This window comes from Abrus precatorius, unplaced genomic scaffold (genome assembly GCF_003935025.1).
Source record: "Abrus precatorius isolate BTA unplaced genomic scaffold, Abrus_2018 Scaffold4, whole genome shotgun sequence".
Taxonomy (NCBI): domain Eukaryota; kingdom Viridiplantae; phylum Streptophyta; class Magnoliopsida; order Fabales; family Fabaceae; genus Abrus; species Abrus precatorius.
Genome location: NW_020874384.1, coordinates 12,089,852 through 12,106,682, shown reverse-complemented (window position 1 = coordinate 12,106,682; position 16,831 = coordinate 12,089,852). Strand labels below are relative to the sequence as shown.

Genomic DNA, 16,831 nt, shown 5'->3' with positions numbered 1-16,831 from the left:
GAATATTTCCTTATATTTGTTTCCACTTAATACAAAAATATAAATTTTCTTCACACATAAATTTTCTTTTATTTGGTGTTTTGGAAATTTAACCTCTTAAAATATTTGTATAAAATTTCATTTATTTAGGGGCTAAAAAATATCGTTTAATAGAAAAATTGAATAATTCTTATTATTTAAAAGTTGTATTAAATTGTATTTGTGATTTTAAGAGTTGAAATGATTGATTTATCATTTTTATTTCATAATTTTGTAACTATAATGACTAAAAATAATAGTTAACAATTTTGCTTTATATTAAAATGATTATTTTTTAATAATTTTAGAAAATAAATTGACAAATGTTAATAATTTTAAATATTAAAATAAAATATTATTTTTTATTATATTAAATAATATTGAATTTTATAAAGTAAGAATTTTTTAAAAAAATGAATTTAAATTTTAAATTAATTATTGGACCATTATAGATGGCTATAGACCAATAAGATATTGTTTTAACTATTTAAAATAATTATATTTATTAAGATTTAAATTTTCGAGACTATAAGCTAAATTAAGCATGATTAATTATTAATTAAAAATTATTTAATATAATAAAAAGAATATCTTTTCCACGTATTATCATTTAAAATGACTTTTAAAAGTAAAGCGATGTATATACCTCGAAATTGAATAGTTTGTCTTGATCTTCGTCATTGCAGGTGGCGAGAAAGAAAACAAAAAAGATGGAATTTTCTTGGAATGTTGGAATATGGGTTCTGACAGCAATTCTTGCTGTGATTCCCATATGGGCACTGCAGATTCTGAACTCTCTGTGGCTTAGGCCTAAGAGGTTGGAAATGCTTCTAAGAGCGCAAGGTCTTCATGGCGATCCCTACACCCTTTCTCATCACTCCTCCAATCATACCCATATGCAACATCAAGAACCCTTCGCTCTCTCCAATCATGTTGCACCTCTTCTCTCCTCTTCTCTCTGTCACACTCTCTCCAAATATGGTACACTTTTTCATGAAATTTATTTATGACTCGTACCCACCAAACAATAAAACATTATCTGAACTTTATGCTAATTTCAAATCACATATTCATCATAAGTCTTCCTAAAGTTGTCTTTATGAGCAATTGCTGATAAGTAAAGGATGTGCAGGCAAAAACTGCTTTTTCTGGGAAGGTACAACACCAAAGGTGATCATCACAGACCTCGAACAAATCAAAGATGTCTTTAACAACATCCATGACTTCCAGAAACCGAAGTTAAGTGGCAATGTCAAGGTCTTGGTCAAAGGTTTGATAAGTTATGAGGGTGAGAAATGGGCTAAACATCGAAGGATCATCAACCCTGCATTCCACTTAGAAAAATTAAAAGTAAGGTTATTGCTTTAGTTTACCATTTCACTTCATAGTCAAATTCTATAGTTTTTTTCTTTCTATGATATGGTTTCCTTCGTACTTAATTTACAGAACATGCTACCAGCATTTTCTCAAAGCTGCCATGATATGATTAGCGCATGGAATGAAATGCTGTCATCGGATGGAACGGGTGAAATTGATGTTTGGCCTTTCCTTCAGAATTTGAGTCGTGATGTAATTTCTAGAACAGCGTTTGGAAGCAGATATGCAGAAGGAACAAAAATATTTGAACTTCTAAAAATGCTGGGGTATCTTTCCATGAAAGCACAGCACAAGGGCATACCAATATTGCGGTAAGATCACACACCATAATTTTGGTATATTTGACATCTGAATTAAGCATGTTCCAGTTTTAACAGAAGTAGACTCACCATGGAGTTTCACAGAGGAAGCAACTAATTACCGTTTATTTCTAATACGGACCACTTAAGTTCTACTTTTAACACCACTTGAGTTCTTGATCGCAAAGTTGTTTCATATGTCTACATTTTAATATGGACACAAATTGGAAGTTTACCCCTGACATTAGTCTATCAATATCACGTTTTATTTCCTGTAAGTGCTTCATGTCTAAAAGTCCATGATCTCAGTAATCTGAAGCCTCTCAAGCTAGTCAAAAGAAGACTTGGACCCAAGTTGTCCAAGATAAAATATGTAAACTCTAAATAAGAATTCTAATAATGATGACAAATTGTTATTAGTAACATACATATTTTAATTTATAAGTCTCATCGCCAAGATATTTGATATCTGGTTTCATGTTTTTATGGACATGGCATACAAAATGACTCGTGCAGGAGTTGCTACCAGAGTTTATGTTGTTATAGAGTACTAACCTATTGTAGATATGAACAAATCTAACGCTCATAAGTGGATCCATTCCTTCATAATTCATCCATTTACATAATCTTTAGGCATCTACCATCAAGTGTCAACAAGAAGATGAAAAAAATTGAAAGAGAAATGTGTGATTCAATTGAGGGTATCATTAAAAAGCGAGAGGAAATTATGAAGAATGGAGAAATCGCCAACGATGATTTGTTAAGCAAACTCTTGGAATCAAATCACAATGAAATCCAAGGACGAGGAAATAGCAGGAATGCTGGAATGACAAAGCGAGAAGTAGTCGAAGAATGCAAGCTATTCTACTTGGCAGGGCAAGAGACCACTTCATCTTTGCTGGTCTGGACAATGGTGTTATTAGGTAGGTTTCCTGAATGGCAAGCAAGGGCAAGGGAGGAAGTTTTGCAAGTTTTCGGAAACCAAAATCCAAACTTTCATGGGTTAAGTCGCCTTAAAATTGTATGTATCACTATCATATGTTTTCATTTTATCATTATTATAAATGTTTTTGGTACTAACTTTTATAAGAACTTTTTCTTTCCTAGGTAACCATGATTTTGTATGAGGCTCTTAGGTTATATCCTCCAACAATTTACTTTGTTCGAGCTCTTCAAAAGGATATGAATCTTGGATACCTATCACTACCAGCCGGAGTAAGAGTTTCTATACCAATACTTTGTATTCACCAAGATCGTGATATTTGGGGTGATGATGCAAAGGAGTTCAATCCTGAAAGGTTCTCTGAAGGAATTGCAAAGGCAACAAAAGGCAAAGTTTCGTATTTCCCATTTGGATGGGGTCCTAGAGTATGTGTTGGTCAAAACTTTGCCTTGTTGGAAGCGAAGATGGTGTTATCATTGCTTTTGCAAAATTTCTCATTTGTGCTATCTCCTTCCTATACACATGCTCCTACTGCTTTGCTAAGTTTCCAGCCAAAACATGGGGCGCAAATCATTTTCCATAAACTCTGATATATCAGTCATATGAAGAGGTACGCTTTGTGTAATATGTAAAATAATTGTCTTACTCCAAACTCATAAAGTTAGATCCTTCAAATACCCTTTGTGCTTGTAGGGGTGAACCTGAGTACTAAACGGTCTATTAAGCATCGTATTAGTTACATATATGTTTGGATATGTAGTATTTGTTGTATCAAATTAAAGTGTTTAGCAAATCAATTTAGGTCTGTTTGAAAAAACTTATGGAGCTAGATTATGATTCTCGTATCTTCTTTTCAATAAATAAATTTGAGTGTTCAACTGTGGTTCCAGTAAATGTACTCTTAACTGCTATAAAAATAATTTTCGTTAATCTTAATCGTTAATGCTAAGTTTTAGCATTAAAAAGTAATAATTTTTTTTAGATATATTGTGATGAATATTTCTTTAAAATAAAATACTCCTATTGTTAGTGGCTTAAACTCAACTTTAAAATTTAAAATTTATATTTTCCTGAAAATACTAACAAAAGATTAAATTTTCTTGTCTTCTTATTTTATATTTGGTTTTATTTTGTTCAATTTTAAAATGTTATAATAAAAGTTTGATGTAATAACAGGATATTATTATTATTTTGTATATATAACTACATAATTAATTTCTTAAGTTTATAAGAAGTGACTTAAGATACCACATGACCTTTTCAACGAATTATAGAGTTCACCCTACGTAAATATTATCAAATTTAAATATTTTTAGATAAATAATCTTAAAAATATATTGTATTACTATTTTGTAATTTATTAAATTTTACAAAATAAAAATAGTGATATTATGAATAATAAATATATATGTAATTATATTACATATCATATTAAAGAAGTAAACTTTTTTAAAAAAATTAATAAATAAATTATAAAAAATTCAAACTTTAAATTATAATTCAATTAAAAAAGGTAAAGTGCTCAATGCAGGAGAAATCACACGACACAATGAAAAGGAATAATAACTCTAAAATATGTCCTCATTCAAAAAAAATTTACAAAAATACTCTCCTTTAATAATGTAGACTTAAATTTAATACGTAAAGGTAAATTATACTTTCGAATGATATTGACTTATTGGTAAAAAAAATCATGAGTTTTAAAGTATGCAATAGTTTTTCAAAGAATAGTTTTGCTAATTTTCATTGAATGAAACTAAATTGACAGCCCTCTCTCATGTTTTTATTTATTTTAAGTGCGAATTTCCAAAACAAACGTCTTAAGAAAATTTAAAATTCTTCATTCTTGCTTGTTCTCTAACCAGAATCAGTAACATTTTGAAGAGATTAGTGATAAAAATGCAAAGACCAGATTTGATTTGATTTATTATAGCATGAAAAAGGCCACAAGTTGAGCGACAGAATTACAGCAGCACAGCAGCAGCATTGTTAGAACTAAGAGAAATTTGGAAGGTTATGAAATTAAAAGTGGAAATTCACACGTTTATTTATACTATTAATCTTTAAATACAAGAAAACTATAACATAAAATTGATTCTAATTTTACTTATTAATCTGAAAATAAATAAAAATAAAGTTATTCATAAATATGTAACAACTCATTTACACCCATAATTTCTATAATCAAAACTCATAACGTAGAAATAAATACTAATAATAGCTATTGATTCAGATTCTCAATACTCCTCCTTGCATCATTAATTATCGACTCTAAGTTTCTTTCTTAAGTTCTTGAACCGTTCTTTTGGAAGCGCCTTTGTGAATATGTTTGCCAATTGGTCTTCTGTCTTACAATATTCTAATAAAACTTCACCTTCTTTCTAAACTTCTCTAAGAAAATACAACTTGATATTGAAGTGTTTAGTCTTACTATGAAAAACTAAATTATTAGAAATTGCAATTGCTGCTTGATTATCGACAAACACCTTAGTTGAATTTGTTTGAACAATTTTTCTCAGTCATAAGACTTAATTAATTGTTATAGTAGCAGCTATGAACTCTGCTTCAATAGTTGATTGTGCCACAATATCTTACTTCTTTGAGGCCTAAGAAAACACTCAGAACCAAATGTAAAGCAATAACCAAAAGTATTTTTCATATCATCCAATGAACCTGCCCAATCACTATTAGAAAATTCATGAAAATTAAATTCTTGGTTATGCTCAAACCAAATTCCATAACCAAGAGTTCCTTTGATGAACTTCACTGGCACAATATAAGAATTTAGAAAGAACACATACAGCTTGCAAAATATCAGGTCTTGTTATTGTAAGATAAATGAGACAACCAATCAGATTTCTAAAATCAGTGTCATTAACTTTTTCTGTACCATCCTCTTTGCAAAGCTTCAACTTCTAAAATATTAGAGTACTCATAAGCTTAGAGTTCTCCATTTGAAACTTCTTAAGAATTTTTTTTGCATATTTCTTATGACTAATAAAAATTCCTTTCTCATCTTGTTTGACTTCCATTTCAAGAAAGAAAGTTATTTTTCCACAATTTGTCATCTCAAAGACTTTCATCATATTTTATTTGAACTCTTTAACAAATGAAGTATTGTTTCCTGTCACCAAGATCTACATACAAAGAAACAATTAAAATCTTAGAATTCAAGCATTGCAAATAAAGAATTGACTCACTAAGACATTTTGTGAAACCAATACTCAACAAGTAATCATCAATCTTACTATACCAAGTCCTTGGAGCCTGCTTTAAACCATACAATGCCTTCTTTAGCAAATAAACCTTGTCTTCTTGTTCTTAAATGCAAAATCTTCAGGTTATTCAACATATATCTCCTCTGGCAAATAACTATTAAAAAATGTAGATTTTATATCCAACTAAAACACCTTCTATAATGAGCACATTATAATCTTAGATGAAGCAAATCAATGCTACATCAATACTTAATAATCTTAGCAAAGCAAAAAATAAATTATAATTTCAATATTAGCTATTAAATCTTCTTTAGTTAAGAAAACTAAAGCATAGATCTAAAAATTAGGTGGATGAAATATGTTAAAATGAGCACATTCGAAGCGATGATCATTGTTAGTAAAATTTAAATACAAATGGTTGATATCAAGATAGAAACTGATGACAAACCCAACCACAGATTCCTCTGTGTCTTTTCTCTTCCATGAAATTTGTGTTCAATATATCTCAAAAAATTATATAAAATAGTCATATAATTTACATAAATTAAATTTTTATGGTAAAAGATAATTTTTTTAAAGTTTAGGACGTTAAAAAGGGCAATAAAATTTAAAATTTTTTATTATTTTCTATATCAATTCTCTAAAAAAAAATCTATATAAAAAGTAGCAATGTAAAAAAAACTCATCTTTTTACGTCAATTATTTTTTTTATTACTTTACTATTATATTTATTGTCTGTAAAATATTTTATTACAGATTTAATACTATTATAATCTGATTTTGAACTATTTTTGGTAAAATAGTTAATTGTCATCTTTAATTTTATAATAAAATTTCAGTACAACTTTAAATTGAATATTAATATAATATCATTTTACTTCTTTTAAAATTATAATATTATTTTATGATCATTTATTAAATATTTTGCATAAGAAAAACATTTTCATTTGTTATGTTGTCTATATATACATAATGGGAGATAATTATGAGGGAGAAATTATGGTACCTGTAATGTAGACAAATTTTCTATATATGCCAGTTTGAATAATTCTTATAAAAAAGAAAAATGTCAGTATAAAAAATATTTTTTTTGCAAGAAATCTCAATTATTTCTAATTTATCAGAGAATATTTATTTATATTTTATATTAATTTTTTCTTCTACATGGACTTCTTTAAAAGTTTATCTTGTAGATAAATTTTTACAAAAAAAAGAAAAATAATATAAAAAATAAATTAAGTTTTTTTTTATAAGTTAAAATAATTTATACTTTTCTATTTTTCAAAAGTTATTCTCATTTAACTTTTCAAAAAGTTGAAAAGATAACTTAATTGAAAAGATGAGGAGTGAAAAATTTAACACTGATTTCTCATGCAGGAATCTTAGAGAGCAGAAAGATTGAACAAGGGAACAATAATCACAACTTCTGAAGACAATAGGGTATATTAAAAGCTCAACAAGCTCCTTGTCCCATACAAGTTGTATATTGTCAATGAATAAAGAGATAGCTGTACGGTCTGCTTTGAAACATATATAAATTGGCGAAGGCCATGGTTCCATTACCGCATCCTTTTATCCAGCTATCCAAATACAAAATTTGGGATAATTAATTCTTGCAACAAAAGATGCAAGAATTAGGGATTCAAACCATTCCTCTCTCAGAATACAACTACATGCGATCTCTTATTTAATCCATACATCAGACCCATCGAAGCGGTACCGTCAATATTATTTGGGAGAATGATACATTCTAGAAGTAACCAAAAGGGATACAATCCTCTATCTACTATATATACAGTGATATAGCATCTTCAAAAATCCATTCAATGGGACTAATAATAGCACAAATGCAGGGCTCGCTGCAGCTGAAATTCTCACTAATACTCGTCTTGATAGTTTAGGAAACTGATTACTTGACTCCCAGTGACCAAATTCCAAAAGCCACACTTGTACATGGTTGTACTATAAAACCAATTTGTTCAAAGTTCAAACAATCAATTTTGTGTTCGACCTCTGCATAAAATATTCAAGCTAAGTAATGTTGCAATCAACAATTCAATATGATCTCAATATTTATTGAGATGTACAAAATTTAGAGAGCTCAATAGTTTTAACCAGCCAATTGAATCCAACTACTACCTGGTTGCTTTGTAACACTCCCTTTTACCATTTTGTTTCTCAACTCTGTGCAACTTTTCCACATTGATGCTGATGCATAAATGTTAGACAGTAGAACATAGGTTGACGGTTCATTCAATTCTATACCAGCAAGCAAGTTTGATATTCTGTCTCCAATGTCAGCATTTTCATGTTTAGAGCACGCACCTAGGAAAGTCTTCCATAGAAGAGATTTTGACTGAAATGGAGCTTCCTTTATCAAAGCTTCTGCTTCTTCCAATTTTGCAGCTCGACCAAAAAGATCAACCATGCAGGCATAATGATTTATGGTCACTTCATAGCTGTATTTACTTCTCATGTACTCAAAATATTGGCAACCTTCCTCCACTAGTCCTGCATGACTACATGCAGCTAAAACCCCAGCAAAGGTGACACCATCAGGTTCCAACCCAGCTTCTTTAGCCTTGTTAAACAGGTCAATAGCTTCTCTTCCACGCCCGTGATAAGCATATCCATATATCATGGCCGTCCATGTTACTAAATTATGGTGACTGATGGTATTGAAATACGTGATGGCATCTTTTATGTTTCCACATTTACTATACATGTCTATAATGGAAGAAGCCACATGTAGATTAACCTCAAGGCCAGTTTTGATAACCCAGGAATGGAAACATTTGCCTGTGTCTGATGCTGATAAGCCAGCAGCTGCTGAGATACAGCTGGATATGATAGACTCATCAACCTGAAAAATGGGAACAGTTTGGAATTCTGTGAAAAGCTTAAGTGCTTCTTCATGAAAACCATTTTGGACCCATGCAGTTAACATGGCACTCCATGAGACAAGATCTTGCTCTTTCATGGACAAGAATACCTGTAAAGCATTCAAAGTTTCATGTTTAAACACTGCATACATGTTAATCAGGGCACTTTCCAAAAAAGGATAATATCCAAATCCTACTTTCATGATATAACAATGGACTTGTTTTCCTACTTCAAGTGCCTTTATTTCTGCACATGCCTGAATAGCACTAATTAAGGTGAACTGACTAGGTTTTGAATATAGAAGCATATCGCGGAAGATCCCCAGAGCTTCTACAGAGTGCCCTGATTCACTGCATCCAGATATGATAGTAGTCCAGGAAAACTCATTTTGTCTTGGCATCTTTTTGAAAATCAATTTTGCATCATTAACAGCTCTACATCTAACATACATGTCTAGAAGAACATTTTCAGTGCCCAACCTAGAGTCATCTTCAAAAGGATTTTTAATCAAATACGAATGAACAGATCTTCCTTCTTTTAGCATAAAAAGGTTCCCGCAAGCACGCAGAGCATAAATGATTGAAGAACTGGTTTGGGCAATACCAACTTCCCTCATCCCACAGAACAGCTCTAAAGCTTTCAAATCATAAGAATTGAAAATTAAACTATTCATCATGGCATTTATACATATTTCATTCTTAATGTGAATAGCAAGAAAACATTTATAAGCATCGGATATCATGCCAAAGTTTCCATACATGTTGATAAAGGCACTGCCAATATATGAATCCATCTTAAAGCCAAGTTTGATGAAACCACAGTGAACTTGAGTACCAGAAAGCTCTGTCTCCAAATTTGAGCACAAACTAACAACACTTGCACAAGTAAATGGATCTGGTTTATTCCCTTCATAAAGAAAGTCAACATATAAGGAAAATCCTTCCTTTGATTTTCCAAACTGATTAAAGCCAGCAAGTAAAGCACAGATTGCCACATTATCCTTCTCTTCAAGAATTTGAAACACTTTACAAGCATCATTAAATAATCCCAGTTTAACATAGCAGTCAACAAGAGCCCCACCCACCACAACATCATTTTCAATTCCACTCTTCACAGCCTGGCCATGAACAGACCTTCCAAGTTCAACATCCAACACATCAGCACAGAGTTTAACAAAAATGGTGTAAGTAAAATGATTCGGCGACACGGAAGAGTGCCGCATCTCATTAAACAACTTCAGAGAGCTCTCCACATCAGACATCTCGACATGAGCGTTCAGCAAAGTATTCCACAGTGCCTCACACCTTTCACCAAAACAAACCCCATCAAAAACCTTTCTCGAATTCTCAACATCACCACAATCAGCATACAAGTGAAGAATTGAAGCACTGCAAAAGCTATGCGAATCAAACCCACATTTGAGTATCAACCCATGAATGAGCTTCCCCATCACAGGATCACACATCACCCTGCAAGCCTTGAGTGCCACCGAGAAACCATACTCATTTGGGTGCATCCCCGACCGACATAAGCCACGAAACAAGCTTAGACCCATTTCATGTTGCCCCACGTTGACATAACAAGAGACCATGCTGGTCCAAGAGATCAAACTCGGTTGAGGAATTTCACCAAACAATTTGTGTGCATTCTCGAGTTCTCCAATATCGCCATAAAATCTAACCATATTGTTTTGTACAAATTCATCCTTGTCAAGGGCGCTTTTAACGAAAAGAGAATGAAGGGTTCTTCCACTGTTTTCGTCTTTGTGGTCTCTCAAATGCTGCAAGAGGGGGACACAGTCTTGGAAGCAAAATTCCCGTTTGTTTCGAAGTTCTGGGGATGTTTTTGAATGAAATTGTTGCGTTCTTGTCAGAATTGGTCTGATGTGTGAATTGGTGAAGTGGGTTCTGAAAAACAATGAGAACAAGGGAGAGACACGCTTGGTTTGAATGAAATTGGTGAAAAAACAATTGGGGAGAATCATGTTTTGCAACAATCATGAGTGAGACACTCTCTTTGGATCCTTCAGTCATCTTTCCAATTACACATTTTTGTTCTGCTTTAGTCATCAAGTTTCGATTTTGTCAACCGTGAATGTATCAAGATTTGCTTTTCCGAAACAAGATGAAGATTATTTCTATCTAAATTTCTTCCATTCCGACAAATTCTTTCAAAATATTAATTTTTGTCACGAAAAATGTTTCGAGAGTTTGGCAACGCTTTTCTGAAGTTTCTTTCTTACAAAGCAACATCATTTTATAAAAGATAATTTACGTACCTGGACCAAATTACAGCATCATCAACCCACTCTTATCCTAAGTGGTTTAAATTATCTTAGGTAATTTTTACTGTGAGTAAATCAAGAGGGCATTAATGACAATTACAAATGCATTAAAATTTATGTTTATTTTAGTTTAATTTTAATATTTTATATCTTTCTTTTGTATTGACTTTGCTCAATCTTTAACGTTATATTCTCAAATAAATTATTAAATTATTTTCCTTAAAACTTATATTTAGTATATCTTCCTCTCTTTTTTCTCTATAAAAAAATTTACATAATCTAAGATGTCTACCTAAAAAAAAGTAATGAAAATTTTATGAGAATGAAAATTTTACAAATTTTTTTAAATTATCTTGTTATTCTTCAATTTCTTTTAAGATACTGAAGTATATTTTTTTGTTGGAAAAAAAATTTCAAAAATGATTGAGTGTCATTTTATCATTATGGGAATGTGACTGATATTGTTTGAATATTTGTTTTATTACTTTGTTTAACAAAATTTGGAAATGATTAAGGCATTCAATTGTGATTTAAACTAGGATCAAATAACTAACTTGATTAATAATTAATCCTTTTGCACCCTATTTGAACTTAAAATATGAAGATTTGATTTTAAAAACCTTAATCTAAACTTGAAAAAGAAAAAGATTTGATTTTGAAAACTTTTTCTAAACTTGAAAAAAAAAATTATTCTGTGTTTGTAGAAAAGAGATGTGTTTAGATTCTGAAAAAAATAAAAGTGTTTGGGTTTGAAAAGTTAAGTGTATAATAAAAAGCTAAGAATCAATCATTGTTGTTCTTCAATTATTTTAAATGTTATTTTCTATCCAAAAAAATCAAGTTCATATGATTACAAGCTTGAAAGACCTTAGTAATCCTAACCTTGTTTTGCAATTTTGATGATATGAAGATGAATATCAATGTTCACTTACGTATATAATGTGATTGAATGAGAGAAACACTTACCTTAGTGAAGAATATATTTCATGAAATTTTCATTATGAGCTATGAGAGTTGTTCTTTGAAACATAGTCATTCAGTTGTTCCTCTTATATTTCTTTAAATGTAAAGTGCATTTGCATCTCATTTCTACTTGAAATTGTGGACACCATGTTTTACTTCATGAAAGATTTTTCAATAAAATGCATTATTGGAGGGTGATCAAACAAATCAAGGTTGATTTCTATCAAACTATTTCTAGTGACTTAGTTTTAGTAAATTGTTCTTCTGTCAAAATTTATATACTTTGCGTGAGGGCAAGCAAGATTCTAGATTTAAGAAAGTTGATAAGTGTCAAGTTTTAGTAAATGATAATTTGAATTAGGACATTTATTGTCTTTAATTAATTAAATTTGACTTTCAATCTCTTTCTAGTTTATAAAAATTTAAATTAACCCATATATTTTGACTAAAAGACAGAGATGAAATTTTTCTTAATCTTTTTTTGTTGAATTCTTTATTTTACAAAAACTTAGGGAGAAAGAAAGAAAGGAAGTGAATATGCTCAATTTTTGCTCAAGTGAAGGATTTCTCGCTTGAGTAAAAATGCAAGAAATAAAACTTGGTCACCCCGTGATTTTAGTTCAAGTGAAAATTTTTTGCTTGAGTGAAAATTCTTTTTTAGCTTAAGCGACAAATTTTTGCTTAAGTAAAACAATCATTAAGTCACTCTTTAAAGAAAGAAGAAACAGAAAATAGGAGAAGAATGAAAAATGGAAAAGAAAGCCTAGAAGAGAAAGTTAGGACATCTTGTAAAGAACCATTGAAGCATTAATCTTCATATCTTTTATCTTTTTTTTTTTTTGTAGTAATAGCTATCCTAAGTAGTTAAACTTCTTTTGGGATTAGATGTAATCTTCAACTTAGATATGTTTTATAATTTATATATAATTTTTTATTTCTATAGATGTTGGTGTTTCATTCTATTTTTAATTCTTAATTTTAATTTTTAATCGATAAAATCTTAATTTAAGATCCATGGATTAGCTGGAAAGAAATTTATAGTTTCATATTAAGTGAAACTCACTCAGTGTATTAGGTGATACTAGATAAGTCTCAATATATTGATTGTTATTTGATAAATTATTTTTAGTGTTGGAGGATTTATTGAATAACCAAGGAATTGTTATTTAAAGAATACTCTTAGGAACTTTGTGCAATAAATCACTAAGAAAAAAATGTGTGCATATACTTCTATAGGAGTGGTTTTTTTATATTAAATTATTAGAATAAGAAAGAGAAAGAATGATAAAGTTTAATCCCTATTTTTAATCTTTACATTTTAACATTTCTATTGTCACATCTTGTTGGTGCTTATTATCTTTAATTTTATAAAATTATAACTCATATATGCAATTATTAATTTTTTTATTAAATATATAATTAAAATATTAGAAATTATAGTAATATCTACCCATCCTTGTAAAATATCACATATTAACTCATTACTAATTACACAATCAATTGGTATGCTTGCCAAAAGATATGTGTAAAACACTTTATTTTTTTAGTTTTATTTTTACATAAACAAAATTATAACTAAAAAATTAAAATTTTACCAAAATGGTGAGAAATATAATGTTGTAAGATGATAAAAATATATATTTAAAAATAGAAAAATTATGATTTATTTTAATATTATTGAATAAATAGTATAAACAATAATATCATTTCAATATATCAAATAAATTTAGTATGTTTAAAAGTTAAATTGAAAAATTTAGAATCTCTTGATGTATTATAATAATTATTTTTAAAAATTAAACAATTGCATATATAAAACTTGTTATTTATATAAAAAAAATCTCAAAATTATTGAAAAATATTTTATTGATTATTCAACAATATTTAGTTACTATCAATATAAAAGTAATATATTCTACTATACTAAAAAAAATATTAATTAAAATTCTCTTTATTCAAAATAATAAATATAATAACAGATAACAATAAAAAAATTTATTTATTATAATTTTTAAACATGTATTAAAAAAATAATTAACAAAACATCATTATTTTCCAATATAAATTAATTTTTTATTAAAAATAAATAATAATAGAATTTAAAATGATATTTTAGAATAATTTTTAAATATTATAATATCAAATCATACTTTATAACAAATAATTTAATTAAAATGTAAAAATAGTTAAAATTTATAATAATTTAATATTAATTATTATTTATAAATTTAAGAACTATTTTGAAAAAAAATTATCCTCTTAAACTTCTTTAAAATGTTTTTGTTAGAATCATGATATCTTTTTATATATTTTATTGAATAATTAAATTAAACTACATTAAAGTATATTAAATAAAATTTTATTTTATTTTTTCATATAATTCATATAAACATGAGTATAATAACTAATTTTAATTAAATTAGAGTTGATCGAAGGAACCTATTTAATTAAATTAGACTAGACTAGCCCAATAAAATATAAAGTTTAAATTTTATTTTTTATAAATAATTATTTAATTTAAAATGAGAGATAATATTTTTATAAAAAAAATATATAATACATAATAAATAAAGTTAAAAGAGTATACGTGAATTGAATTAATAATTTTTTAATATATTATTAATTTTCTTTAAAGTTGTAATAAGTTATAGTATCTTTTATACTCTAAATTTATCTTTAATAAAATATTGATATTTAATAAAAAAAAGAGTTAAAGGAATATAAAATATTTTAAAGTAATTTAAAAATAAAAATACTATAATAAATAATAGTTTTTAAAAAATTAAATCTAAAAAATAAAAATACAATTTTTTTAAAAATAAAAATAATATTCTCTTCTAAACTAAAAATTAAAATATTTCAATATCAAATAATTATATTTATTTCAACAAACTAACCAACCCGAGAAAAATATGTATTATAATAACCTGAGAAAATAGAGTTTTAGCTTGATTTTCATATTTATAATAAATTAGTGAAAGTTGTTTATTGATTCAAAACAAATTTCGTATTATAGATCTTATTTGAGTAAATCAGAAGCATATAGAATCTGATAATAGACTCGCGAGTTTATTAGGCCATTCTTTGTAAAGAATAGTATTTTAATTTTTGTCAATATTGGAATGTATCCAAATTATTTACAACAGATTGAAGTCTAATTTCTTACTTTGACCTCATAAATTAATTTATTGAGGATTTTCATCCAGACCTGTCACTAATAAGTAAGAATTCATGTATAAATGGATTATCATGTTAATTAAATTAATTATATTTTTAAAGTAAATTTGTTGAGTATGTAAATTTTTTCACATGTTTATGTTAAATAAATAAAAATTATCTCTTACATTTTTTTAAAAAATAATTATAAACTTTCTTAATTGATTCATAATAGTAATGTATAAATTATTTTATTATTTTCATATTACAAAGTTAAATGTGTGAAATTTATTAATATTTTTAATAAAATAAATAAATATCTCTACAATTCCTTTAAATTTCCAAATCAATATCGTTCGATTGTAAACTCTTTTATGTTTGATTTATAAAATAAATTAATTAATTAATTTGCATTACTATTTGTTCATACAATAATTCATAATAATAATATATAAATTATTCTACCAGTCATATATTATAAAATCATAAAAGTATTAGTTTAACACACTTTCTAAGTACATCATTTAAGTATATTATCATCTAATATTTTATTTTAAAAATTATATATTTTTTTAAAATTTTCCATTTTGAAATCAAAACATTTAAAAAAAACTGTTATAATAGTTATTAATAATAATATATAAATTACTCTTTCTTTTTATTTTATAAAATTATATGTGTGAATTCATTTACTTTTATAGTAAAATAAAATAAAATAAATAAATTTTACTTTAAAGTTAATTTTTGAATTAATATATTCAATTATAAAATTTTTATACTTTTATTTTTAATTAATTTGGCTAAATTTATACAACAATTTATAATAATAATATATGAATTACTCTATTATTTTTAAATTATAAGGATACTAATTTAATTACATTATTTAGTGAATTATTCTACAATTTATTTATAAAAATTAGATATTTTTTTAATTTTTTTATTTTAAAAGTTTAAATAAATTTTTAAATTCATATAACAATGAATGATAATGATATATAAATTATTCTATCATTAACATATATAATCGTAAAATTAAAATTTTTATCTTATTTTTCAAAAAAATAAAAACAAAAAATATTTTTTTTAAATCATTTTAACAACCATTTTACTCTCATTTTAATATAATTTTTAAAAGTATTTATTTTTAATTTTTAATTTTCTTACAATCTTTCAACAAAATTATCATTTCCAATTTTATACCTTTAAAAAAATTATTTTAAAATTATGTAACCTTAATTACACTAAAAGATATGTAGAAATAGGAATTAAAATTTGTTAAACTCAATTATTTTAGAACTTTTTTCTACTCATTTTCTTTTCTTCTAATGAATAAAATATCAAAATTTAAAGATGAAATAGAACTTTAATTTTTTTCAATTTAAGATAATTATATTTACGTTTATCGTGGACCACTAATATCTTTTATACGCATAATTAGAATTATAAATTTTGATCTAATAAGATAGACTCTTTTTTTTTTTTAATTTTCTAAGGTTTGTAAAAATTCCAATAGGAACTTCTTTTATCTATATTTCCTTTTCTCACCCAGTCTCATTCCCCATTTGTTTTCCGTTGTGACTTCAATTGTAACAATGTGTAATTAGTTATGCTAAAAATATATTTACATGAATATTTTTAATTTTTTCTATAATTTTCTTAATTTTTCTATTTAAAACCTTTCACGATT

General features: G+C 27.1%; 2 protein-coding genes across 2 annotated transcripts; one reads left to right on the top strand and one right to left on the bottom strand.

Moving 5' to 3' along the window:
* The first annotated feature begins 722 nt into the window (after window positions 1–722).
* Window positions 723–3,312, top strand: LOC113864769 (11-oxo-beta-amyrin 30-oxidase-like). Its single transcript, XM_027498854.1, has 5 exons — window positions 723–999; window positions 1,151–1,368; window positions 1,465–1,706; window positions 2,328–2,715; window positions 2,802–3,312. The coding sequence occupies exons 1-5, from the start codon at window positions 729–731 to the stop codon at window positions 3,225–3,227; spliced, it is 1,545 nt and encodes a 514-aa protein (XP_027354655.1). The 5' UTR covers window positions 723–728; the 3' UTR covers window positions 3,228–3,312.
* Window positions 3,313–7,965: 4,653 nt separating this feature from the next.
* On the bottom strand, window positions 7,966–10,722 carry LOC113866128 (pentatricopeptide repeat-containing protein At5g27110-like). Its single transcript, XM_027501017.1, has one exon. The coding sequence runs from the start codon at window positions 10,720–10,722 to the stop codon at window positions 7,966–7,968; it is 2,757 nt and encodes a 918-aa protein (XP_027356818.1).
* Window positions 10,723–16,831: the final 6,109 nt, after the last annotated feature.